This window comes from Chelonia mydas, chromosome 3, assembly GCF_015237465.2.
Source record: "Chelonia mydas isolate rCheMyd1 chromosome 3, rCheMyd1.pri.v2, whole genome shotgun sequence".
Lineage (NCBI taxonomy): Eukaryota > Metazoa > Chordata > Testudines > Cheloniidae > Chelonia > Chelonia mydas.
Genome location: NC_057851.1, coordinates 200,258,850 through 200,283,879, shown reverse-complemented (window position 1 = coordinate 200,283,879; position 25,030 = coordinate 200,258,850). Strand labels below are relative to the sequence as shown.

General features: G+C 46.6%; 1 protein-coding gene and 1 long non-coding RNA gene across 2 annotated transcripts in view; one reads left to right on the top strand and one right to left on the bottom strand.

Annotated features, from left to right (window-relative positions):
* ARHGEF33 (Rho guanine nucleotide exchange factor 33) overlaps positions 1–19,275 on the top strand; it is a 45,801-nt gene extending 26,526 nt beyond the window's left edge. Inside the window, exons 9-15 of the mRNA XM_043544143.1 lie at positions 1,010–1,142; positions 2,495–2,578; positions 3,758–3,841; positions 5,625–5,773; positions 6,521–6,685; positions 9,076–9,814; positions 12,202–19,275. Coding sequence (XP_043400078.1) covers positions 1,010–1,142; positions 2,495–2,578; positions 3,758–3,841; positions 5,625–5,773; positions 6,521–6,685; positions 9,076–9,814; positions 12,202–12,339 — 1,492 coding nt within the window. The 3' untranslated portion in view covers positions 12,340–19,275. The remainder of the gene's footprint in view (positions 1–1,009; positions 1,143–2,494; positions 2,579–3,757; positions 3,842–5,624; positions 5,774–6,520; positions 6,686–9,075; positions 9,815–12,201) is intronic.
* Positions 997–23,788, bottom strand: LOC122465273. The gene is made up of 3 exons (XR_006289995.1): positions 22,713–23,788; positions 19,812–19,938; positions 997–1,121 (listed from the first exon to the last, which is right to left on the bottom strand). It is a non-coding gene; the product is annotated as an uncharacterized LOC122465273 (long non-coding RNA).
* Positions 23,789–25,030: the final 1,242 nt, after the last annotated feature.

Below are 25,030 nucleotides of genomic sequence, written 5' to 3'. Positions count from 1 at the left end.
TGAATCTAAACATTTCAGTTTGTTGAATTAAATGGAAATGTTTAATTTCAGATCATTTTAGAACTAATCTTTGTCCCCCTGAGCTGCCACAGTGACTCATAGGAGTTGTAGTTCAGGTACCTCATGACCCCACTCTCCTCTATGGGCTCCCGAACCAGACTACATCTCCCACAATGCACCACGGTCTCTTCTCCAGTTAAATTGCTGAGATGCATTGTGAGAGTCCCTTGACATAGGTGCATTCTGGGAGACATAGTCTGAGGAGGAAGCCCAGCCCATAGAAGAGATTGGAGGTATGAGGCATCCAAACTACAACTCCCATCACGCAGATTCAGTTTGGTTCAACAAACCAAAACCAAAATATTTTGATATTTCTAAACTGAAAGATTTTTGAGGTTTCCATTCAGCAAAATATTTAAATATTTTGCATTTTCGTCCTGATTTGGGATGAAAACAGTTGTCAAAATATTGGAATTTCTCACAGGATGGAAGTTTTGATCAGCTCTTCTTATAAGGTACATCTTATAAAGTGCACAGTGAATAAGGCAAGGTTTATGAGCCCCATCCTACTTCTATATGTGTTTTCAGGATTGGGGCCCAAGTCCTCTAACTCAAGCATGATAATGGCTTATGCTTTTATCCGTGTAGGTTCATGCCCTGCTGGGCAGAGTTGGTTACACAAGGCAATGGAGAATTTGGCCCAGTGAGTGCAAAACCATGTGAACTGGAACCATAAAACACTAGATTCCAAGCTCTTTGGTGCAGGGACTGCCTACAGCTCTGTATTTGTACAGCGCCTAGCACAATGGGGCATCATTGGTCCCGAGCCTCTACCATAATAACAATGATTAATACCACCTTATAAAGCAAACCGAGCAAATTTTAAATGGCTGGCCCATGAATGTGAGCAGAATCGGTGGGTTCCTACAGCCTAGGAATCTGCTTCTTTTTCTAGATGAATTTCTATATTCTTCTCCATGCATCAATATCAGTTATCTTCCCTCTTTAGTTTTTTCCCCAGTTCTTTACGATACCTGGTCCAGCAGCATGTAGACTTACTTCACACACTGCAAGAGAGGGTGCTGAGTTGGCCACGTCCAGGAATCCTGGGAGACATATTCCTGAAGTTAACAAACGATGAGGTATGGTAGTGCTCATGACAGAATACACCCAACAAAGGCATCAGAATTGCTTTAGTTTAACAATGTATAATGGTGGGTTTGGATCAAACAGAACTGCAGATTTCCCCCCCCCCCCCCAAATAATTAGGTGTCTGGCTGTGTAACAAGTTTAAAAGAACTCAGGGATAACAATTCTACATACCATACCACGTACTACATACCGTTCAAGTCAAAAATGGTACATCCATTATAGAATCATAGACATGCAGAACTGGAAGGGACCTCAAGAGGTCATCTAGTCCAGTGGTTCTCAAACTTTAGCAACCCGAGGACCCCCATTTTGATTTAAAAATTTCCAGGGACTCCCAAGCCACCCCTCTCAGCCTTTGCCTTGCCCCCTTCTCCGAGGCCCCGGCTCACTCCATCCCTCACTCTCCCCCACCCTCATTCACTTTCAACAGGTTAGGGCAGGGGGTTGGGGTACAGGAGGGGGTGCGGGCTCTGGGAGGGAGTTTGGGCACGGGAGCAGGTGTAGGTGGGGGTGCAGGCTCTGGGAGGGAGTTTGGGTGCGGGAGCAGGTGTAGGTGGGGGTGCAGGCTCTGGGAGGGAGTTTGGGTGCGGGAGGAGGTGTAGGTGGGGGTGCGGGCTCTGGGAGGGAGTTTGGGTGCGGGAGGGGATGTAGGTGGGGGTGCAGGCTCTGGGAGGGAGTTTGGGTGCGGGAGGTGGTGTAGGTGGGGGTGCAGGCTCTGGGAGGGAGTTTGGGTGCAGGGACACAGGACCGGGACTCACTTGCTGTGTGACTGAGCAAAACCTAAACCCTCATGGGCCTTTGCACTGGTAAATCTGTGGCAGTGCAGTGTGGTTCCTCTGGAGGGGCTAACAGAGCAATGTCACGCAAAAAAAATTTTAAAATAAAATAAAAAGTCCACAATGTGAACATGGTGCCTCATGGTAACTGGGTCAGATGGTGCCAACCTGTTGTGGCTCCAGGTGTAGCGTCAGCCGGCCCCTAGGTCTTATCTACACTGCCACCAAGACTTTGCTCAGATCCTGACCACACCACAACACAGGATGACTAGGTAAAGAGTCTGCTGGAACTGGGTGAAGGCCCTGCACACATCCACTGGTGTAGCAGGGTTTGACTGTTACAGCTTGACAGGCACCATGTTACAATCGTTTGGTCGTGACTGTTTCAGACTGGGTTACAAGTATATGTACGGATAATGGCCTAACTTAACCAAGCTGTGTGCTATCCCTCCCCATTCCTCTGCCCCTTCTGTACACCTCGGAGCCAACAGTGAGCCTGGGGCCAACCCTGCAGAATTTCAAACCACTAACATTCCTTACTGAGCATTTCTGGGTTTGTTCCTCAGAACAATTTTCTGGACTACTACATTGCTTACTTGAGGGACCTGCCGGAATGCGTCTCGCTGATCCACGTGGTGATTCTGAAGGAGGTACTCTTCTTCCGTGTTATTTCAGAGACTCATCCACCATGACACACAGTCATTAGTGGCAATATTGAAGACACAATCAGTACCCTCCCCCCACAGTGGAAAGTAGCAGTTTGCCAAATCAAATATTAGTGTATTCCTGGAATTTCTTTAAGGAATCAGGTGGTTGAAATAGTACAGAGATATCAGTTAATCCTGAGCACAGGAAACATGGCATAGAGAACCACAAGACACGCTTCTGAAATCAATGAATCAAGGTCTGCGATTGTCTTTAGCCCCAAGAGCTACTGATGGCAGCCATTGACACTTTTCGGCATAACCGTGTCATTGCTAATTATACACTGGCTGCCTGAGAATGCCGGGAGATTCTTGATTTTCTGTGAAATACCTGACCCTGTCCCTGGATTACCCCAGTCTGTGCTCCAAACCATCCAATCTCTCTGTTTGCAAACTGACGCCCCCACCCCGCCATCCTTGCCCCACTTCCCACAGCTGTTGGAACATAATATTTTCCAGGGTCTCTTTCTGCCACTTTTTTCCATCCCGCTAACCAAATTATTTCATTACCAAACACTGGTTTCTTGAATGATGGGCTTGTTGATCAGATGGTTGTTCCGAGTTACCAAAGGCAGCTGTCTCATTCTTATGTATTTGAATGAAGTTACATCCAGAAGTTCAATTGGATCAATATCTGTAAAAAACCTCCCCCTGCCAGGAAATTCTCCCTTGCACCCCATCCAGACCACTGCCTGGGAGGGTTTGTAGGAGAATGGATAAACCTTTCCACATGCCCTGGAGAAAGACCCTTTCCTGAGACCTCCTTGCTGCCAGCCTCTTTCCATTCATGCCAGGCGTCTAATGGCTCGTGTCGCTCAGTTGGATGTAAGTGCTGTGGTATCTCCCAGGGGAGAGGGGTGGTCTCTAAAGGCCAGGTGCTGATATCCTTATTCATACAGAGTAGTGCCCTGCACTTTGAGGAGTTCCATAGAAATCAGTGGGCATAAGAGGCTCACAGTCCAGCCCTTAGCATAACATGACTGGGACTGTTGTCATCTCATCTCATGGTCATTCATCTGTCACTCCCTGTGAGTTGCTGTATGTACTGTGCAGCATCATGTGAATACAAACTGCACTGGGAACTTACATGCCCTAGTGATGCTAAATCTACTTTCTCCAATTCAGGTGGAAGAAGAAATTAAGTCTGACCTCTACATGCTGTTCTTTCATATAGTCCAGCGTATCCCTGAATACCTTATTCAGTTACAGGTAGGACTAACGCATGAAAATTGCCTGGGTCTCCCTATTGGCCTGTGATGATAATACTTGGTATTAATGTTTACACTGCATGTCACTTCTCTCAGAGCTGGCCTTTGAGGCCTGCACAGCTGCAGCCACCCGGCGAAATCTCTGGGCCCTTGAAAGTGGAAGCCAGTGGAGACTGGTCTCTCGGAGTGATTTCTTGTGAGACTCTCTCATGATTGGCAGTTTCCTCAGGGTCAGGACAGCCTTTGCATCCCGGGAATGCCCTCTATTCTGAGAAACCCCAGACCCTCTCATAGCTGTGGGGGATGTGTGGGCTTCCAGTGACTGGGCTAGGACTACTGGGAACTACTAGCCAACCATGTACAGCGGAGTCCGCTCCTTTGCTGAGTAGCCAGCATGGTCTCTAGCCACAGAGGTGGTGGCTTACTAGTGTGAGAGGCAGCATGGCCTAGCGGGACTGGCATGGAAATGAAGGGCTCCTGTTGTCCAGGCCCAGCTCCGACATCAGCCCACACCTTGGCCATGGCTGGGTCATGGCTTGATCCCTCTAGCTGAGTTTCCCAATTTGGAAACAGTGCTAATCCGTCCCTGTGGAGTGGCGATGCTCTGGCTATGACTCAGTGCTTTTACAGGGGTGTTAGAGATGGGGAGGACCTGTGAAGGGGGGGGGGGGGGAAGAATGTAACCTGGGGTGTGGCTGTGAGAACGTCAGTGAGAGGGAAATGGAGCCATGAAGGAAGGAGTGGAGAGAGAATGCAAACAGGATGGGAGCAGCCTGCTGAGGGCTAGATGTGGGAGGAGACAGGGAGGGGGTAAAGGAATGGCAGAAGAGGCTACCCAAGGAAGAGACTCACACATTGTTTAGGTTGGTGACTGCTGTTGAGGGGATGGGTAACCCTCTCCTTGGTGGCATCCCATTTCTCTGTAACAGGGACATACAAAATCCGAGGGGGCAGGGCTAGCAGCGCACAAACAAGAATGACAAGTGCGGCAGAAACAGCTGGCTCTTGCAGCAAGGAAATTGGTTTGTTGGGGATGCAAAGGATCATCTTGCTGACACTCCTCTAAATCCTCAGGCTAGCACTGTGCAGACTGGGGCGATCACAGCCAGGGTGGTGTGAGAACTGGGTCTTGGGCCTATCCCAGAAGGAAAGGCTGGCTCTGGCTTACCTGAAAGAGTTCTGACCGCAAGGGAGAAAGGCAGCAGCAGTGCTATATAAAGGCCCAGGGAGCCTGGTTCATTTGTATGGTGGTTGCCCCTAGAGGTCCCAGCCCCATTGTCTTAGGCACTGTCCAAATGCCTACAACCCCCATCTCAAAGAGTTCACACAATGCATTTTCAGAGCCTCATGCAGTTGGTTGATTCTTAGTACTAACCCAAGTAACGTTAGCTCCTTTGCATGAAAAGAGCGAGGACACAGTCCAAATGGTCTGCTGTGGCGATCGATCCACCAGGAATCGATTTAGCAGGTCTAGTGAAGACCTGCTAAATTGCCCACAGATCGCTCTCCCGTCGACTCCGGCATTCCACCGGAATGAGAAGTGTAAGATAAGTCGACGGGAGAGTTTCTCCTGTCGACCCAGCATGGTCGAGACACCACAATAAGTCGACCTAAGCTATGTAGACTCCACCTACATTATTCACATAGCTGGAGTTGCGTAACTTAGGTCGACTTAATCCTGTAGTGTAGACGTGCCCTTAGTACTAATCCAAAGTCACGCTAGTGCCTTTGCATGAAAAGAGCGAGGACATCATCCAAACGGTCTGCTTCCCTTTGCACCCCAGAACATCCTGAAGTACACTGAGCAAGAGCACCCTGATTACTACCTGCTCCTGGTGTGTGTGCAGCGCTTCCGCGTTTTTATCTCGCACTACAGCCTGCTATTACAGTGCAACGAAGACCTGCTCATACAGAAACGGAAAAAGCTGAAGAAGTAAGTCTGGCACAAGATAGGGCCCTGTACTCTCAGGGAGAAATGTTGGAGCAGGTGGAAACAAAGGGACAGATTCTCTGTTGGTATCCATGGGCCCACTGCTCCAGTGCGGTCAAACTGTAACATTTCTACCAGCTGGGGATCTGGATCCTGTGAGATCACAACATTTGTTGTCAAGTTTTGGATCAGATTTGGAGCAGCCACTTCCTGATGGTTCACAGAAAGAAAAGAAGTTCCTTTTATGTGTTCTAAATGTACTAGCCATTAATTTAAACAAATGACTTTTTGGTCTACCCTAGAAAAATTACCTGTTGCTGACAGCAGGGGGCAGACATGGATTCAGCTGCAAGCGTCCAGCAAATCAAGGTTAAGACTTGCTTTGAGCAGATTTTAGCCACTGCTTGCTGAAATAGCTTTGAATAGGCCCTGAAGACCTTACAGTCTCAATAGACCAGACAGAATTATTGTCCCAGCAGAAGGGGAGCTGAAGCACAGTGGGTTAAGTAAGTTGCTTGATGTCCTGCAGGAAATCTGTGGCTGAGCTGGGAATCAACCCTAGATCTCCCCAGTCCCACATGAGGGCTGTAACCACAAAGACGTCACCCTTCTCACAAATGAGGCTCTTACTGAAGCAATGAGCAAACTTGCCATGTGCCCTAAAAAATAACGGACTGTGCTGCTTCTGCTGATCTCTTGCTCCTCTTCTGCCTGGTTCTGTTGATTGGTGATGAATTTCAATTCCCCTAGGTCGTCCCTGGTTAAGTTATACAAAGGTCTGGCTTCTCAGTGTGCCAGTGCCAGCCAGGAGGGTTCTCAGACACCCAGCACAGCAGCCATCCGAGACAGCGGGATCCACTCCGAAGAGGTGATGCAGCTGTTCCCTGCAGCCCCCTCTTCTAGCACAGCAGCCACGTAAGCCAATTGTCAGGCCGGTATCACTTCCCTCCCCACACAGCCCCAACAACTAGAAGTAGCCAAGCATGTTGCTGCAGCATGGCCATCCTGGGGTGGGTCCTCCGTGCAGGGTAATAAAGCTCTCCATGCATTCTCAGGGGGAAGTACATTCTGGGGGCAGGTTTGAGTGGTGGGGAATGCCTGGGGAAGGGAGAGGAACATGTCTCCTGGAAAACAGCTTGGAAATTCTTGATGTAGGAGCAGAGGGATCGTAGTAGCCAATCAGAGTCAAGAGATTTGCATTATCCAAGTGGAGTTATAGCAAAATAACTCCATGATTATGCAAATGTCTGCACTCTGGTTGGCTAATAATGGCTGCCAGACTGTCCAAAAAGATTAAAATATGCTACAGCTGAGGAAGAGCAGGCTAGGTCGGGAGAGGTGGTTATCGGAGGTGCACGCAAAGCAGTGGGGAAGCCCGCCATTTTTCTGTTCTAGTCAGTGCTTGTTGAAAAATAGCAAGGACTTCCTAGAAGATCTGCTGTAGCTCCAACAGAAGGAAGGGCATGAGGAAGAGTTTACTGGCTGAGGGTCTCTGGCCTGTTCTCTACAGGAGGTCAGATTGGATGATCAAAATGGTCCGGTCTTGGCCTTAAAAATCCATTAAATATTTGGTGTAAAAAACACTGAAATGGTTTTCATCCCGCAGGTTGGGACAAGGAACCATTTTTTATTTATTTGAAGGTTTGTCTCAGATTTTTATATAACATTTTCAGTTTTTGAATGAAAAATGTCCACCACCTCTCATTTTAATGCAGTTTTTTGGAAAGCTGGTCTGGGTTTCCAAGGCCAAAGATTCACTCATTAAGACCTAAGAGGGTGAGCAGGGCTGCCGTGCTAGCCTGTGCAGTCCAGATCCGCTAGGGATTCATTCTGATAGATTTTCCCGAAGCACAATAAGGCATTTTTCCTTGTTGCAAAACCACAAATGGCATGAGAGAGTTTTGTGGCATTTCAGTAATCCATCGCCATGTGCTTAGCTGTGTGGTTTAAAAGCAAGCGAGTGCTATGATCCAGTGCATTGCAGTGACATCCCACTTTGTCTGCCAAGGAACACTTCCACCTGCTTTGCAGTTCAGGTGGTTGGGGATTTGGGGCTGAATGTTCACAGGGAGTCAGGCTCCTGCCATCCACGGACTTTCATTTTACGAGCTAAAAACTAAGTGAAGAGCCTAACTCCTCTTTGAACTTTCAGCCCTTTTCCGCTGACCTTTTTTTTCCCATTGGAACATGCTGATTCGTCGGGTTTTGACACTTTTTTTGGACTCAACATTTGGTTTTGAAATGGTCCAGATGTATCATTTCAACATCTTCTCAGTGCGAAACCCCAGCTTTCCGGTTCCAAACAACATCAACACATTTTTAAACAGGTTGAAATGAAACAACATTTGGAAATTATTGAAACCAAATATTTTGATTGACGCAAACCCCCCTTTTATGTATGTATGTATGTATGTATGTATGTATTTATGGGGATTTTCCGTTTGCAAAAATTTTTGTCCCAGTTTTGGGCTGGGAAAATCTTTTTAAATCTCAATTTTTCTTGGGATGGGAAAAACCATACGTACTTGGGTGGCTAGCCTGAGCCACTGCCTCTGTCACTGCGGCCGCACGGCTATTTTTTGGTGCTGTCTCCAGCGGGTTAGCGCATGTACATGCACAGGAGCTGGGAATCACACTTTTTCCCATCCCTGCCTCCATACTGGCAGGAGATGCTGACCAGATGTGACTGTGAGGCACCTTCTCCAAGAGGAGCACACCCCTGAAACCCACAGGGGAAATCCCAACGTATTCAGCTGGAATTCCCCATGGGGGCCTCTGCCCAGCCCTCCAGCACACTAGGGGGAACCAGGGGCAGGGTCTTCCCCGACCCCTGGAAGGGAAAGAGAGAGAGGCAGAGTGAGGCATGGCCCCTGAGTTAGGGGAGAGTGACAGGAGATTGAACAAGAGTAGGACCTCCCCCTCTGCTCTCAGGAGAGGGGACAGGGGCTATCCTCCACCTACCCGCAGCTCCGCTTTTCTTTAGCTCTGAGTGCGAGTGGATGAGCGGCCTGTGCTCACAGAGTTACTACACAGGTACTGGAACGGCTCCTGCAGGCATGGCAGGGTTTACATCACTCTGGGGTCTAGTTGCACTGGGACACCCACGTACAGTCACCAGCTGGTTCCTCCCTCTTGCCAGTCCAGGCCTGCTGCTTTCTGGCATTTGCTGCACCATATAGAATGCTTGCGACACCCATATTGAATGGCACTTGAGTGACTCAGGTAGCGGCTGAACCAGGCTTGCCAAATGCATCTGCATCACAGTTCTTTCTGTATTTCCTCCCCCCGCTTCCTTCCTTTTTAAGGCATTTGATGCCACAGATGAAGAAGAACCAGCCTGCCATGATGGAGAATATCCAGACTGGGAAGCCATCGGACTGGGAAATGGAGGCTAGAAAACACGAAAGGCCAGAGAATATCCTCGCTTCGTCTCAGTTCCCTGAGCAGGAGCTAAAGGCCATGTCCATCCCTTTGCAAGCGATCCCAGAGATGGAATATGAAACTCCCCCAGCCGATCCAATGGGAAATGCCGAGAGATCTGTCAGAACCTCAATGGAGCTGCTGCAGGATGCTAGAAGCTTTGCTCCAAACTATGAAGAGTTGGACTATGGGGGGGAAGTTTTCACCCTGCCAGGTCCCTACGAGGACGAGACCTTTCAAAACCTGGCTCTTTTTGAGAACTGCTCCCCGGCCTCCTCTGAATCCAGCCTAGATATTTGCTTTTTAAGGCCTGTTAGCTTTACGGTGGAACCAGACAGGACAGATCACTCATCACAGCCGCTGCCTAAAAGCAGCAGTGCTTACAAACAGGAGGTGTTTCACAGCAAAGGCAAGCAGCTGAGCAGGTCCCTGAAGGAGTTCCCCAGGAGCACTGAGGGCATGAGCACTAGACTCTACAGCACCAGAAGCAGCAGCAGTAGCCAGTTGCAGCACAAGCAGGAGAGAAGCATGCAACCTCACCTGATCTCTGCATCATCTAGAAGCTCCCAAAGGAGCTACTTCCCCCCACCGAGAGGGCTGGGGGACAAACAGAGCTTTTTGGAAGTAAGGAGGCGAAAATAAAAAAGCAAAATTTTGCAGCAGGGTCAGAGAAACTTTTAAGGGAGAATTTTCCAAAATAGCTTCCAAATTTGCACATGCATAGCCTTCTCCTGCACAGATACATCAGGTGGTGAGAAGCAGAAGGGCACAATTTGCACCCAAATACCAGGCTGCAAGGGGGCAAATGCAGGTTTGGTGAATGCAATTTTGTGGGTGCAGGTTCAGAGACCACTTTTGAAAATTTGGCCCTTCTTGTGTGTCTAACTTGTTTCTCCCACCTGTCACTGAGACTCCACGATCCAGGCTTTTCTCAGTGCTGGGCAGCCCCCTGCAGCAAGCACCTTGCTGGAGGAAACAGGTTAACAACGGAGCACAGCCCTTTGAAATGAGGGCTCAGACCCCTGTTGGCCTGCTGGTGGTGGGCAAAAGAGGCAGAGCCAAGAGCGCCTGCATTAATTAAGACAAATGCCATTAGGGCCCGATCCGCAGCTGCTATAAATCCATGTGGCTCCCCTGAAGCCAGTGGGCCCAGATCCTCAGCAGGTGTAAACCATTTCAGCACCACTGAAGTCAGCCCAATTGCAGCAGCTGAGGATCTGGCCCACAGGCTCTAGCCCAACTGGCACCTGATTTCCGTCTCCAGAAGCAGTGCTAACCTGTGTCTGAACATGGACAGGGCTCCGCTGTGGTAATCCCGGCTTTGTACAAGCTTATACAAAAGTGATGGCTTAGAACAGGACTCAGCACTAACCCTCACTGGCACAGGGTGAGGTAAATTCAGACCTGGGGGGGCACTTGTACCCCCCCCCGAGGACATATTTGGTGGCACTGTCCCCTCTGAGAGGATCCTCCAGGGATGGGCACTGTTGGCCTGTGTGCAGAGCTGGGGAATGCCTGGAAGGGGATGGGGAGGAGTGAACAAGGAGAGCCCTGGAAACACTGAAGAGATCGCACAGAAGCACAGACAATGAAGATTAGAAAACGGTGGGGAGGAGGATGGAGAAGTGACTGAGGTAGGGCCGAATGCCTGGGGAACAGCCTGCGCAGAGTTGTTAATAATTGCCCCTAGCTCTTATCTAGCACTTCTCATCAGTAGATCTAAAAGTGCTTCACCCAAGGAGGGTGGGATCTTTGTCCCCATTTTACAGACAGGGAAACTGAGGCACAGGGGGGTGACTTGACTTGCCCAAGGTCACCCAGCAGGCCAGTGGCAGAGCTGGAAATAGACCCCAGGTGGCCAGTCCAGTGCTTCATCCACTAGATCACACTGCTTAGTTAAGCAGGCATCAAAAGTCATGGAGGTCTCTGGGGTCACTGCCTGCCTAGCAATAAGGGGTGGCATCAGCAGAAATCAGCACTTAATGCTTGAGTATGGGAGGAACTTGACTAGGATAGCTATTGCAGAACAGCTCCCCGCTCTCATTCTGGAGTAGCTATAGCACTTTAAACTCACCCCCTTCCAGGATCACTTCCCCGTGCAGACCACCCTTTAGAGGAAGGGGCCCTACAGCATCATTGCCTCAGCACCAATGGGAGGAGCTGGCGCAAAAGGGGACAAGTTCGGGGCAGTTGTGAACGGACTTCAGTGGCTCAGGGAGGAGTCCCTCACTGACACACTTATGTTACAGTCCCTGTGTCAGTGAGTGGTGACCTCATGCTGTGCCCTGCGGGTGCGCATACATTGAGTGACAAAGCCAGCGGCACCATCCGCCCTCCCCCAGAGGCACCCTCTGTCCAACACGGTGAGCCTGCCCGATGCAGGATCCACTGGTAGGGGGTGCCACAGCCCTGCACTGCTTTGGCCCATGGTTGGTGAAGGGATTCTGAATCCTTGCAGATGAAAAGGCGGAGCTGGTAACAGGGACATTGTTCAGCTTCCTGACGTGGCTTAAAACAGTCGCTTTGTATAAGGGTTATTTTTGCCCCTCAATTATTCTTCCTCGGTTCTCCTGGCTTTACAGACCCCACATTAACTGCTGTGCAGAGGCATCACTACTGCAGAAGTCTGAGCGATGGAACAGTCTACCCACATAGACAAGTGCAGAGTGTAAATAAGGTTCAAATTTTTAACCATGAGGGTAATTAACTACTGGAACAACTTACCAAGGGCTGTAGTAGTCTCCCTCACTGGCAATTTTTAAATCAGATTGGATGCTTTGCTAATAGATATGCTGTAGTTCAAACAGGAATTAATGCAGGGAAGTTCTATGGCCTGTATTATACAGGAGTTAAAACTAGATGAGCACAATGGTCCTTTCTGTCCTTGGAATCTATGAATCTATGAAACCAGACTCCTCAACATGACCTGGCTGTCAGGTTCCTCCGTTTCCTCCACTGCAGAGAGAAGGGTGAGGTTGTAAATGCTGGTTAAACCATCTTTTCCATTTTAGGAGCTACATGCAGAAGACAACACCAGGTTCTGCCAGAAGGATGACAACGAGCAAACATCCTTCAGCGAGCACAACCCGCGGCAGGAACCCAAAGGGGGCTTCCGGAGCTCCTTCCGCAAGCTCTTCAAAAAGAAATGAGCAGCCCAGCAGGAGGTGGGCAGTGATTTAACTCCTCTAACTGCTACAGCTCTTCCCCTGAGCTTGCAGACAGAAAACAATCCAGGGCTGCAACTTCCAGGTCCAGGGCCAACACAATAGAAAAGAGGGGGGAGTTTTCCATTGCTGACTCACAAAAGCAGCTTGCTCTCCCTAAAACAGTGGAGGGGTGCAAGGTGGATTGAAACGGAGATTGTTAGAGGTGGGGCAGATTTATTTGGTGACAATAGGAACCCACCGAGCCGTCACCCAAAACCTAAACTCAACTTTCCATCAGGTCCCACTCTCAATCATTTTTCTCTGCCCTGCCACGTTCCTTTGAGGCCCAAAAGTGGAAGTGCATGCGAGGGAGGCTGCACTTGTAGGTTTTCAGCCTGACTGGAAGCGGGAAGACCTTGGCTGAACAGGATTTCCAGCTTGATGTTGGAGGGCTGAGAGGTTCTGATCAGCGTGGAGCTTCGGCTGGGATCCTGGCTTTCTGAACTTCACCGTCCCCGGCAGTTCTGCTGTAACTTTCATTCTGCATGACTCCCTCTGATCTTTTCAATGCTGCAGGAACAGTTGCTCTTCCTGCCATATTCTTAGAATATATTTGTATTTTGGCAGCCCTTAGTGATCACGGCTCCATTATGCGAGGCACTTGGTCACATATGTAGTTTATAGGTCCCCTTTTATTTTCTTTTTGCTACTGAAAACTCAGCCTGGGGCCTGCGTCTCACTGTGTGTCTGTCCAGCACTTGGCACAATGGGGCCGTGATCTTGGTTGAGGCTTCCAATGCTACTGTGGTTAATAATCGTGACTGTGTGAAAGCTCCGTACCTTCCCTGGCCTATGCAGTATCTTGTGAATTAACCTGGAATGCACCACCAGTTACAACTGTTTCTTAAGGTGTGAGGACTCTTTTTTTTTTTTGCCATAACAAAGCTATGATTTCCCCCCCCGCTCATGCCATGGCAAACCCTTAGCCTCAGAAATGATAGCTACACAGAAAGTTACCGTATATCCTTTAGTTAAAATGAAAAAAAGGAACAGAAGGAAATCTGTGCCCTTCCTGGATGCAATACGTACTGAGCTTTGGCAGCAAGGGCAGTTGTTTACGTAGGGCTGTAACTCTGGAAGCAGTTTATTTATGATGTGTGTTACTCTAGCGCCTCGGATGCCACCTGGGATTGGACCTTGTTGTGCGCGGTACTGTACAGAGTAAGACAGAGCTCCCTGCCCCAACAAGCTTACAATCTAAATAGACAAGAGCAAGGAAAGGTGTAGAACATACAAATAGAGCTCCCAAACCCCAGAACCATAAGGCTGCGTGGATCTCTTGCCATTTCCCTGGGTACTTACACTGGAGATGAGATTGACTAGTATATTGGAATCCTCCAATCAAAATTACAAACGGGGCCATAGACCGAAAAGGTGACCTGGCCCGTTCCACTGTCACCTTGGGATTGGGCCCCACTGTATGGCTGGTGTGTTTGAAATGTGATACGGTTGAAATCTGGCTACAGAAAAAGAAAGGATGAACCCTCGGAGACAAACCTGTTGAGTTCTTCTCAGCTTTCCCTCTATTAGTAGAATAATAGTTTGATTTATTTGTAGTGCCATAGCACCTAGGAACCCTCGTCATGACCAGGATCCCATTGTGCTCGGGGCTGTACAAACACAGAACAAAAAGACACGGCGTGCCCCCAAGAGTTTACAATCTAAGTATGAGAGAAGAGTCAATAGATAGATACAGACAGTGGAGGACAAGGACAGTGCAACAGTCCTGATTAGCATGATCAGCAATGGTCTCTGCACACCAGCTGCCTAACGGAATCAAGTTGTTTGTAGACCCTGAGGAGGACAATGAGGTAGCTTTGTGGCTGTCTATGGGGAGCTCCTCCCCAGTGCGAGGGGCAGCACAGGAGAAAGCACTGAAGGGCTTGTTTGAAAATGCAACAAGTGGGCAAGGGAGACTGGCGTCATGGGCTGATTGGAGGTGGGAGTTGACATTTCAATAGCAAATGAGAGATGAGAGGTAGGTGGGGATAGGCCTTGAAAGTGAATACAAGTAGCTTGTGTGTGATGCATGAGAAAAGGGGGAGCCAATGAAGGGATGCAAAGAGAGGGGGGACATGGTCAAAGTGGTGGGCAAAGACACTGATCTTCGCAGCAGCATTCAGAGTGGGTATGAACGGGACAAGATGACATTAGTCAAGGCCAGAGGGAAGGATGTTGCATTAATGAAGATGTGAGATGATGAGAACTTGGATGAGTTCTAGCTGTGTGGATGGACAGGAAAGGCTGTATCTTAAGAGTTGTTGTGAAGCAGGAATCTGCAAGATTTAGACACCTGGATGTGAAGATTTAGAGAGAGATCCGAGTTCAAGATGACATCCTATTGCAGGCCTTAGTAACAGGCAAGATGGTGGCGCTGTCCACAGTGATTGAGAAAGGAAGTAGAAAAGAGGGTATTCGGGGGGAAAATTAGGTAAGTTTTAGCCAAGTTTAGCTTCAGCTGGTGGCTGCACATCTGTGAGGAGATGTCAGAGAGACTGGACCAGATTTTAGTTTGGACAGAAGGAGGCAGTCTAAAGGAGAGAGGTAGATCTGAGAGTCATTGGCACAGAGATGACAGTTAGTTTTGTGTTTGGATGGGATTATCCAGCAAAAGCTGTAGAGGGAGAAGAGAGCCCTTTGGAACACAGGCTGGATTAAGGAGATTGGAGGGCAGGGCTAATGTTTTTTGGAGGCCTCCCAGTACTAATGAGAGCAAAAAAGTACTCTCTTATGACAATCAACAAGTCACGTATGATACTGAATACAAACAAAAAAAAATAGAAGACAATGAACAGGTTATATATTTCCTGGATAAACATAAAAACATAAAACATTGAGTCAAATGAAAATGTTGCGAGTTTAAAATGACATCTTGTGAGCTTTAAGAGCTGCAAATTTAGTTACTGTGTTCTCAGATGACAGTATGCAAAGTAAATCCCATTCAATTGGCATGATAGCAAGAGCATTAAGCTTCATTTCTCCTGTAGTTGACCAAAGATGATTTTTTTGGATTAAGGCAAGCTTAGAGAACAATTGCTCTGCTTTACAGTTGGCAATGGCTACAGTCAAATACAGTCTCAACACAATGAAGATCTTCAGGAAGACGCTACTCAGATCATGCACAAATTTGATTCCAGTAGCACTCTTATCCTGCATGTCACAGTATCTTATAAATGCTGAAAAATAAAACATTTCCACAAAAGGACCAGACTCTAGATCATTCGGGTAAGTACTGAGCAATGCCTGAGTGCATGTTTGCATTTCTTCTTCACTTCATACTTGTTCAAGAAAAATAAGGAAGCCAAATGTTGCAGATAGTTCAGCATAACATTCACTTCTTTTTAGTTCCGAACTTAGTTTATTGAGGATAACAAAAACATTCAACCTCTCATTTCCTTCGGTCTTGTAATGTCACTTTTACCATCAGGAAATTTTTGTTTTACCGTACATTTGTATTCTGTAGGACTTATCACGTCCCAGTTTTTTGCTTGTGTCTCAAAAATTGTCAAAATTGAGACTGTAACCTTGTGACAGACTTTTGCAAGGAAGTCAGCAAATGAACAGCAACAAGATCCAGACCTGGCTTTTGAAACAGTCTAGTGTTGTCAAACCTTGCTAGTATCACAGTCTATAAGATACTCATAACTGCAGTTAGCACATTTCCTTGTACAACTATTGTGCCTCTCCCAGTTTTACCGTTTTCCTTGACATTGTGTATTGTTTCTTTCAAACAATGCTGAATGCCTTCGTAGTCTAGTACAATTGTTTTACAAGATTCAGCATGACAGGACCATCTTGTCTTCGAAACGGTTTTTAGGGCAAAGAGTTCTTTGCTCACACTTGACAACATTGTTGCACAGAAGCTGCCATTGCCTGGGTGATGCCGCATTAAAAAAAAGTTTCTGAACAAAACTTTAAAAGTTTATGGCTTCCAAGCAAGAATCAATGCTGCAAGTTCCAACCATGTTCAGAAAATAAGCTGTGCATGGCACATACACAGCTAGTGGGCTTAGTTTTTGATCTGAGCTTGAAGACCATCATACTTTCCAGACATGGTAAGAACAGCTATACTGGGCCTGACCAAGGATCCATCTAGCTCAGTATCCTCCTGTCTTCTGACAGCGGCCAATGCCAGATGTTACTTGTGTTATCGGATGACTGACCTCTGCAGTTTTCAATAGCAATATTGTTTGTGTCCAGTAAAAACCATCACTGTCTGGAGGAGCGACTTGACCGTGTGGCTTTCAATTGGTAGAAACCCAATGAAATGCTCATATGAGCACCACGTGAGCAGTATTGTAAGATGACAGATAACTGATTAACATGAGTGATGTCAGGACTTCAGTGTACTGCCAAAGAGAAGTATTTCACCTGTTTGACTTCAGGGACAATGAATTCCAAAACCTTATGTTTCATTAGCTCAATGAACTCATCACAGATTGGTTTTGACGGCTCGGATGGGTGACCTTTCCCTTTGTTTCCATAGCGTTTCATGGGCCCACTTAGAAATGGGTAAATTTTGGTGATGCTTGAAGAATACCTAGATCATTTCTGTTCTGAGGAGAGTTGGTAACTTCCTCCCTTCCTCTAAATACGAATCATGTTCAGCGAGAAGCTTAACAACTATCACAACACACCCTAAAACTTCTTTCCAGTAAGCAGTTTGTATTAGAAGCAACTGTACCATCTCTCTGTCAATCTGATGCTTGCCTTGTGAACATGCTAGCCATTGTGATGTTCCACACGGTTTTCTTGAGAACAAAACCTCTCCTCTTGCTTTTTTCCATTTGGAATGCCTGGGGTTGTCAGGCAATTTAAAGAGTTTGCATGTGAAACAGAATAGTGCTCCTGTGGATTTACAATACCTCAACCAATGCCTCTGATAACACTCATTTTATACTGCACTGGTGCACTATACTTCATATGTTGTGAGGTGGTCCTACTGCTCACAATCCCCACCCATCTGACAGAGTTCCTTCTGATCCCATCGCTCCATGAATCTTGCTCTTGCAAGTAACAGGAAGGATTGCTAAATGTAAAATTTGTGATTATCATGGGAATCAGCATGTTGAAAAGAAAAAGTAGTTTCTCAGCCACCTGGGAAAAAGAATTTAAATTCATTGAAAGAAGTAGGAAAGGAGAGAACGCTGCATCTTGCCGCTATTGTAAGTGTGACATTATTGTTTCAGTTTGTGGGAAAGGTCCTGTAATACAAAATGTTGAAACTACTAAACAGAAATCAAACACAAAAGGTCCAAACATTCCAAACTTTTAAAAAAAGTTTATGGCCCACCCTTGACAACAGAGTTCCTTCAGCAGAACGCACCAAACATTTCATGTAGTCAAGCTCCACCACTCTTATCTAAGTGTGGATTGCACAGCAAAGTGAATAGAACTATTTTCAGTGAGTCCAAAATTGTTAAAAGAACTACATTTGTTATCTGATGGCCACTGACGCCTCCAACAAAGGTTCCATGAAATGCTCCTCGCTTGTTTTAAGGTATTTCCATTGTATTACTGGCATTAATTATTGTTTCTTAGAGTTTTACAAAGACTGTCATGAAACTTCCTGAGCATTCGCTACTAATGCAGGCAATAGGATTGACAACTTTGAACTAAAATGATCGAACATGTCAGCACACAAGGAGACAATGTGTGTTAATTATTCTAAAATTTAAGTGTTTTCCAAAACTGAAAGAGGAACAGTGACCTTCTTGCTATCACGATGTCAACACACGATTTGCAACGACCAAACGAAACATTGCTGTAGAAAACCTAGTTTAAACGTTTACAGCCATTTTAGCATTCGCTCACCAAGTGTTCAATAACTGGCAGAGTTTTGCAAATTTGCTGGGGTAGAACACTCTATAAGTCTATGTTATGTTATGTAGTCACACCTGGGCTGTCCTTGTACCTGCTATTGACTGACTGGCAATGTGTTAGAATGGGCTTGCAAGTTACTTTCAATCTTTGGGGGAAGACGAATGCCCTAAAGTAATCTGGGATAGTTTTGGAGACTAAGGAAATAAGAATGAAATTGCTGAATTGTACTGTTTCTTCTTGAGTCAGGCTCTAAAATAATTCGGACAGTACTGAAGCTCTGGAGTCAAACTCGTTCACACTAACTTCATTGTTTGAACTGGTGTCCACAAGAAACTAGAATGCAGTATAAATGACAAATTGTTTGGTTACTTTCTGAACTCCAAACTGGAGAATCTCAATGAAAGTGAATGAAGGAATTGTGTGAAACAGATTTTCTGCTTTTTTAATCACTGAGCTCAAAAGTATTTACAAACCAGATCTGACCTCACTGAAAATAATGTGCACAAGAAACTGTCTGTCTCATCATTGGCAAAAGTTTTCTTTTGAAGAATTTACAGACGCTGTTGAAGTCTGCAAAACTGATCGTTATGGACATGGATGAGTTATATGAAAAATTGTGTACAATCAAAGAAGTCATGTCATCTCCTAAATTTCAAGACTGTACAATTGCTAATGAGAAATACCTCAAGATTTTCAAGATGACAAAACCAAATAGATGTGTAAACTTCAAGAATTTGAATAAAATCCGTTCTTACCTACTTTCCCTTTCATGTAGCAATGCATACACTGAAAGGGTAGTTTTGTTAATGAATTGCACCAGCAAGATGAGAGTAATTGACTGGACGTGGACACAGTGAAAACCAAATGACAGAGTTACTGCAGTTTTGAAAATGCTGAGTTCAAAACCAAGTTTCCAGTATTCCTCAACAATAAGACGCTATTAGAGGCCGCCATGCCGGGGGGGAAAAAATACAAGAAGTAGACAATAATTGAAGGTTCATGCAATGCTTTCTATGAAATATTTTTTAATTGAGGTTTTGTCCTCATTTTTAGCTGTAGTAAGAAGGACTTGGCCTCTTTTTTCAGTTCCCTGTGATGGCCACCCCGTGTGTAACACCCCAATGGCAATGTCACTGGGACCTGACACCCTTTTGTTTAGAGACTATCTGCCCAGCTGTGTAGGGAGTGGATGGATGGGGAGACACCTTTAGCTGGGTGAGTGGGGTAGGGGAGGGGGACGGACACCGCACAGCGGAGGAATATTGACCTAGGATTTTAAACTGCATCAGGGATGTAACACAGTGCCATTGTACACAGTGCACAGTGTAACAGTGCCAAGAGATCTGCTGCGTGTGCCTTTAGGTCTCCTGCATGAATAGGCCTTTCCCCTCCATAGTACTAAGCTGCTCTTACATCCCCTGAGAGCACCAAGGAGCAGGCACTGGCAGAAACCTGGGAAAGGAGGGAGCGCCCAGTAATATCTCCTGGGTCAAGAGAGGGGGAGGTACTCTCAGAATGGCAAAGCTGGCAGATGGGAGCAGCTGAGAGCACCCTGGGAAATGTGGACATTTGTTTCCCTGTAAAATACTTACCGTTTTTAGCGAGCTTGGAAATTAATAGAACTGGTGGATGGTACATTTCTGCTCCTAGATCACTTCTTGTCCCGTTTTGCAGTGTCCTTGGAAACGTCACAGATTCCGCGTGGTATCGGCTCCATGTCTGCAAAATGTAACCAAAATGTGTGGGGGTGCTCAGACCCTTGGCTTGCTCACCCTGCGTCTCACAGGCTAAGGCCCAGCGTTTGCTTTGAGATAGCTGCACTCTAGCCTAGTTTCCTTTCTGTGACAAATAAACTTTGCTTTTAAATAACCCTAATGACTGGAAAGCACTGCTGGTTTTTTGCACTGACCGCTGGCTATGGGGCACATGGGGCAGGCTGCCCCAGCCAGAAGCAAACTGACATTAAGGAAGTCAGGAGCAAAAGGGAAGAATAAGCTTGCACCCCTAGTCAGAGGGGATGGAGTTGCTGTCTCTCCCTTCTTGGAAAGGAGCTGCCCTAATGCAGTCTGGGCACAGGAGAGCCCAGCACCCACAGGGGCGGAGCTATGGTTGCATACAATTCATCCCCTCCAGCAAAGCGTCTCTCAAACATTCACCCTAAGGGGTTTCCTTTTCACAGTTCCCATAGCACTGGTGATTCAACACCACCTGTTCACCTTCAGGGGCTACCAGAAACCTGTAGCTACATGGCGGGGGGTCATTTAATTTGGGGCATCAGCTCACCTCCCTGCACTTAAAGGGTGATAGCTGGCTAGCTTTGAGAGCCCCAACACTATCTGGCCTTGATGAAGCCAGCAGATAGCGCCTCTTTTGGTAGGTGGCTTTGGTGAGGGTGGCTTGGCCTCCTTCACAGGATAGGAAGAGAGGCTTTGCCAGACTGGATCAGCTCAGAAGGTCGCTCCAGCCCAGTAGCCACCACCAGCTGCCTCAGTAGAAGCAGCCCTGCAGGAGCACAGGGACAGTGGAGGAGCTATCTGGCCTGCTCTTCAGCTGGGACTGGGGCACCTGAAGCCATCCTACCACATTTGTCTTCAGCAAGCTGGTAGCTCCCCATGGCATTCTAGATCTGAGCAGCCCAGAGAGCCAGGAAGACAACAGAATCAACCCGGGGGCATCACGGAAAGGGTCATTTAACTGGGGTCTAGTTAAATGGGGGGTTTTTTTGTTTGTTTTTTTTTAACTGTATTGTAAGATGGGCATATTTCATACTTCCCTGCTCTTGGGCAGTGGCTCTGATTAGGTTCTCAGGAATTGGAGAGCAAAATATTTTTGCACTTTGGGCGATGCAAATACATAATGCAAAAGCATTTTCATCACCACGTTCATCCGCTTCACAATATACTGGGGCTCCCCATTTTTATATGCAAAAGTCCCAAGGGAGCTGTGCATGTCAGAAAAGCCTGCACATGGTGACAAATGTGGTGTGTGTGTGTGGCGGGGAAGAGCAGGGGGGAAGGAATGTAGGGTCATGGATTTCATGGGTAGACCAGTAATCTGGGATTAATGCACAGGAGGAGAGTAGAGTGGGGACAAGAGGAGTCACTGTTAAGAGACAGACCCCCATGGCACACGGTCCTGCACTCAGAACATGAGAGGCACAGGGGACTTCGGCTCAAATCCAGTGGCACTGTAAATTGTGACAAACCGATTGCAGTGGCTGTACACTGGTTATAAAGGGGGGGAGGCGTGAGTCATTAAGTAGCATCGTCCCGGCTGGTATGGGAAAGGAGTGTAATTTACAAGATGAAGGAGTAGCAGGAAAAGGAATTAGCATAAGGCAGCACACCCACTTCCTAACGGAACATGGCCTGTTCTGGTCCTGTCCTTTCAGTGCGTCGGCTGCACGCATTTAACACAGCCATCGATTGCCACGGGTATGCAAGTGACATGACTTTGCCATTTACACCCATTTTGAGGTGTAACTGTTGGTACCATTTACATCACCGCCTCATTTGGCCCAAAGACGTCCATGGGAGTCACCGCTGCTTACTCCAGGCTGCAATCTTCTGCTTGGGGCTTGGAACGCGCACACACTAATGCGTCTCGTTTTGTGACAGACACACCAGCGGAACCTCCGCGCTGTGCTTTGTAACCCAAACACTGTCCATTCAGATCAACCGGCCCAGCGGTGGCTGTGCAGGGAGCACCAAGCCACGAGGCTCCATGCATTCATCACCCCCCAGGGCAGAATGCCGCAACTCACGCTAGCTGAGGTTGAACGTACCCACTACATGGAAGCTACCACTAAATTATTACAAAGCCGGCCACTTAAAGAGCAATAAGGCCAGCATGAAGGTGTTTCCCATCAGCGCGCTCCAGCTTCCAGTGGCTGCCAGATTGTTTCTGGACTGACTTCAAAACCTGTGTCCTAATCTACAGGGCCAATAACAGGCAGGGACCTGGCTGTCCCACAGACCCTGATCCATCCATGGATTGACCAAGGCCACTTTGCTTCTCAGGGATACTGCACACTTACAAGCACCAGGTTCGGACAACCCAGGTGCAGAGTGAAAGTTCTCAGCAGCAGATCCCAAAGCTGATCCCAGAGGAGACCAGACTGATCCCAAACTCAGCTCCTTGCCCCTCAATGGCATCTCCTCCCATGGAGACCTGGGAGAAGAGACAACTGTCTGGGAACGTGGTGGGGAGTCATGCGGCAGCTCATGGCACCCTAGTGTTAGAGCAACTAAAAAGCCAGGAATTAGCACAGGGATGTTACATCAACGCATTAATAGATGGGTGGGTTCCACCTTCCCAAAACCTGAACTGCAAACTCCTTCTCAAATCCCCAACACACCCAAGGGCCTATGACCCTCATTACTAAGGGGTAGCCAAGCACTCAGCTGACTGACATGTCCCAAGTGATTGAAACATATAGCCATCCCAATCTTGAATATCTGAGTGGATTTGCTGTAGGATACAAAGCCACTTACCACCTAAAATCCAAATCAAGTCAGTCCGATTAAAACCATGACAGCTGTTCTGCGTCCTGTACGTTTGAAGGGGTCAGGCTAGCTCTTCAGCGGACAGGAGTTCACATCCCAACTGGCACCCATGCCGGCGGTTTCACTGGAGACACAAAAGACTGAATGAACATGGAGTAGTTCGAGCTTCAGGTCAGATTTCACCCAGTGCACTGCCATTGACTATACTGTATGTTTGGTGGACAGTGGATTTTTAATTATTATTTGAAAGAAGCTGAAAGAGATTCTGCTTTACTTTCTCCCTCTTCTTTCAGACTTCAGTGACTGTTCTGTACACGTTTTAGAAATCTTTTTTTAAATGTGTCTCACATACACGGATCAGAGGAAGTTAGTGTCCCACCACTAATTGGAAGTGACTAGAATCTTCTCCCATGGGCAAGTGATTACAGAATTGCCCATTATGGGTGAGACTTTTTTTTTGTTTGCTTGGTTTTGAATATTGTTGAGTTTTGGCCTTTCCCCTCATCCCCCTGAATGTTTTTCATGAATTGTTGTTATTCAGCACGTTCTAATTTGGGGGGCAGGGCGGTGTACACTTCCTTCCAAGCACATAGTTCTGGCTGTTAGACAAACAATATTAAGACAGAATTTACCAGTGATCTACTCTAATCTAGTTCAGCATCGAGACAGATTTAGGCCCTCTCTCTATAAAATTATATAGGAATCCATGCATTAAATTTCAGCATAGAGTGAATTTTTATACCTGAGTTATCAGTCCTTTAAAATAGGAAGTTAAAATGGAAAGCTGCAGAACGAGAGAAACCAAATATAATACCAGTCCTGCAATTGCTGCAGTTGTAAAACATTATAAATGAGTTCACTGTTTCTGCCACTAAGTGTATTTTGCATGCTTCCCCACTCCTCTGCAAAGCTGCCATCAGAGGGCTATCATGTGCCCAGTTCGCAAATTACTGAAATGATTACATATAACTCTACAGAAGACTGAGAAATGTCCTTAATGTGATGCACAGCATTAATCTTTCACAAACACCGTGTCAGACTAGTGAGATGTATCTTACATATGCAAAAGTGTACACTTATGGGATATGTAAGGCATTTTTATTTTTACAACATATCTTTTTAATGCCGAAAAATAACAGCCACTATTAATTTTCACTTTAAATGCAATCTGAATATCATTGCAGACAAAGCATACAAAGATCACCTACAGACATGGTTAGGTACACAGGTCATAAGACGTGCCAGTTAAAGATTACCGCTTTATTCTTACATTTGGGTCGGACTGACATCGCTTTTTGACATTTAATCATTTTAGCAAATAACCATGCCATTAAACAAAGGCAAACACACATATATACCACAACACACAAACTTATCAAAACTTAAAATTTGTACAATTTACTTTGACAAACAGAAACAGGCTTGTTCTCTAGTAAGCGAACCAAACAAACTTGTCCAAAAGAACCTCTCTGTCCACACAATTTACCTTGTTCTGAAAAAAAATTACAGATGTTCTTAATAAAAAGGCACATTTGGCAGCTACTAAAACTGGCATGCATCTGGCACAGGACTTCCTCCCCCCCCCCTTCAACCTTTCAGTCATCTGGTGCATGACATCATGTTTGTTTGTTACGGAGTCAAATGCAACCTTATCCTTTGTTCACTTGATTTTGCAGCAATTGGCTACTTAATGCACGATTTTTCATTAAAGGCAAAAGAGAAATTTGCTCACAGTTGACAGAAAAATGCACTTTAAGGTGTTGGTTTTTGTTTTTTGTTTTAAATGGAAAATAAGGCATGAAATTTACAAACCAAGTTACAAGGTGCTTTTGGCTTTGTAAGTGTATTGGGCCATACATTTCTTTCCTTAACTAATAGCGCTAAGATGACTGCAGCCCACATATCAAACACCATTGAAATGACCATTCAACGGGTGACATAGGGTGTGCAAAGAGAAAGATCTAAGAAGCTGCCATTTTTCTTTCTGCTTTAAAAATGCATTTTTCAGCAAGACCCTCCCTGTTCGCTGACACCAGTATGAATTTTGAGAGGGAAACCAAAGCGTGATTTTTACATACCACAGGCCAAGTACACTGATCCCAGCAACTCGGTATTAAGGAACATTGTTATGAAAACAGACATTGATGAATGAGGGGGAGTTTTCCTGGTGGAGTCTCAATGCACGACCGCTACGAACATGGAAGGCTGCGTACGAGATGTGCTATGCTAGGATAAGACAACACCACGAGCAGAAAGAACTGGCATTTCTATCGCCAGGCGTTAGCTCTGCTACAGGAACTGTGGCA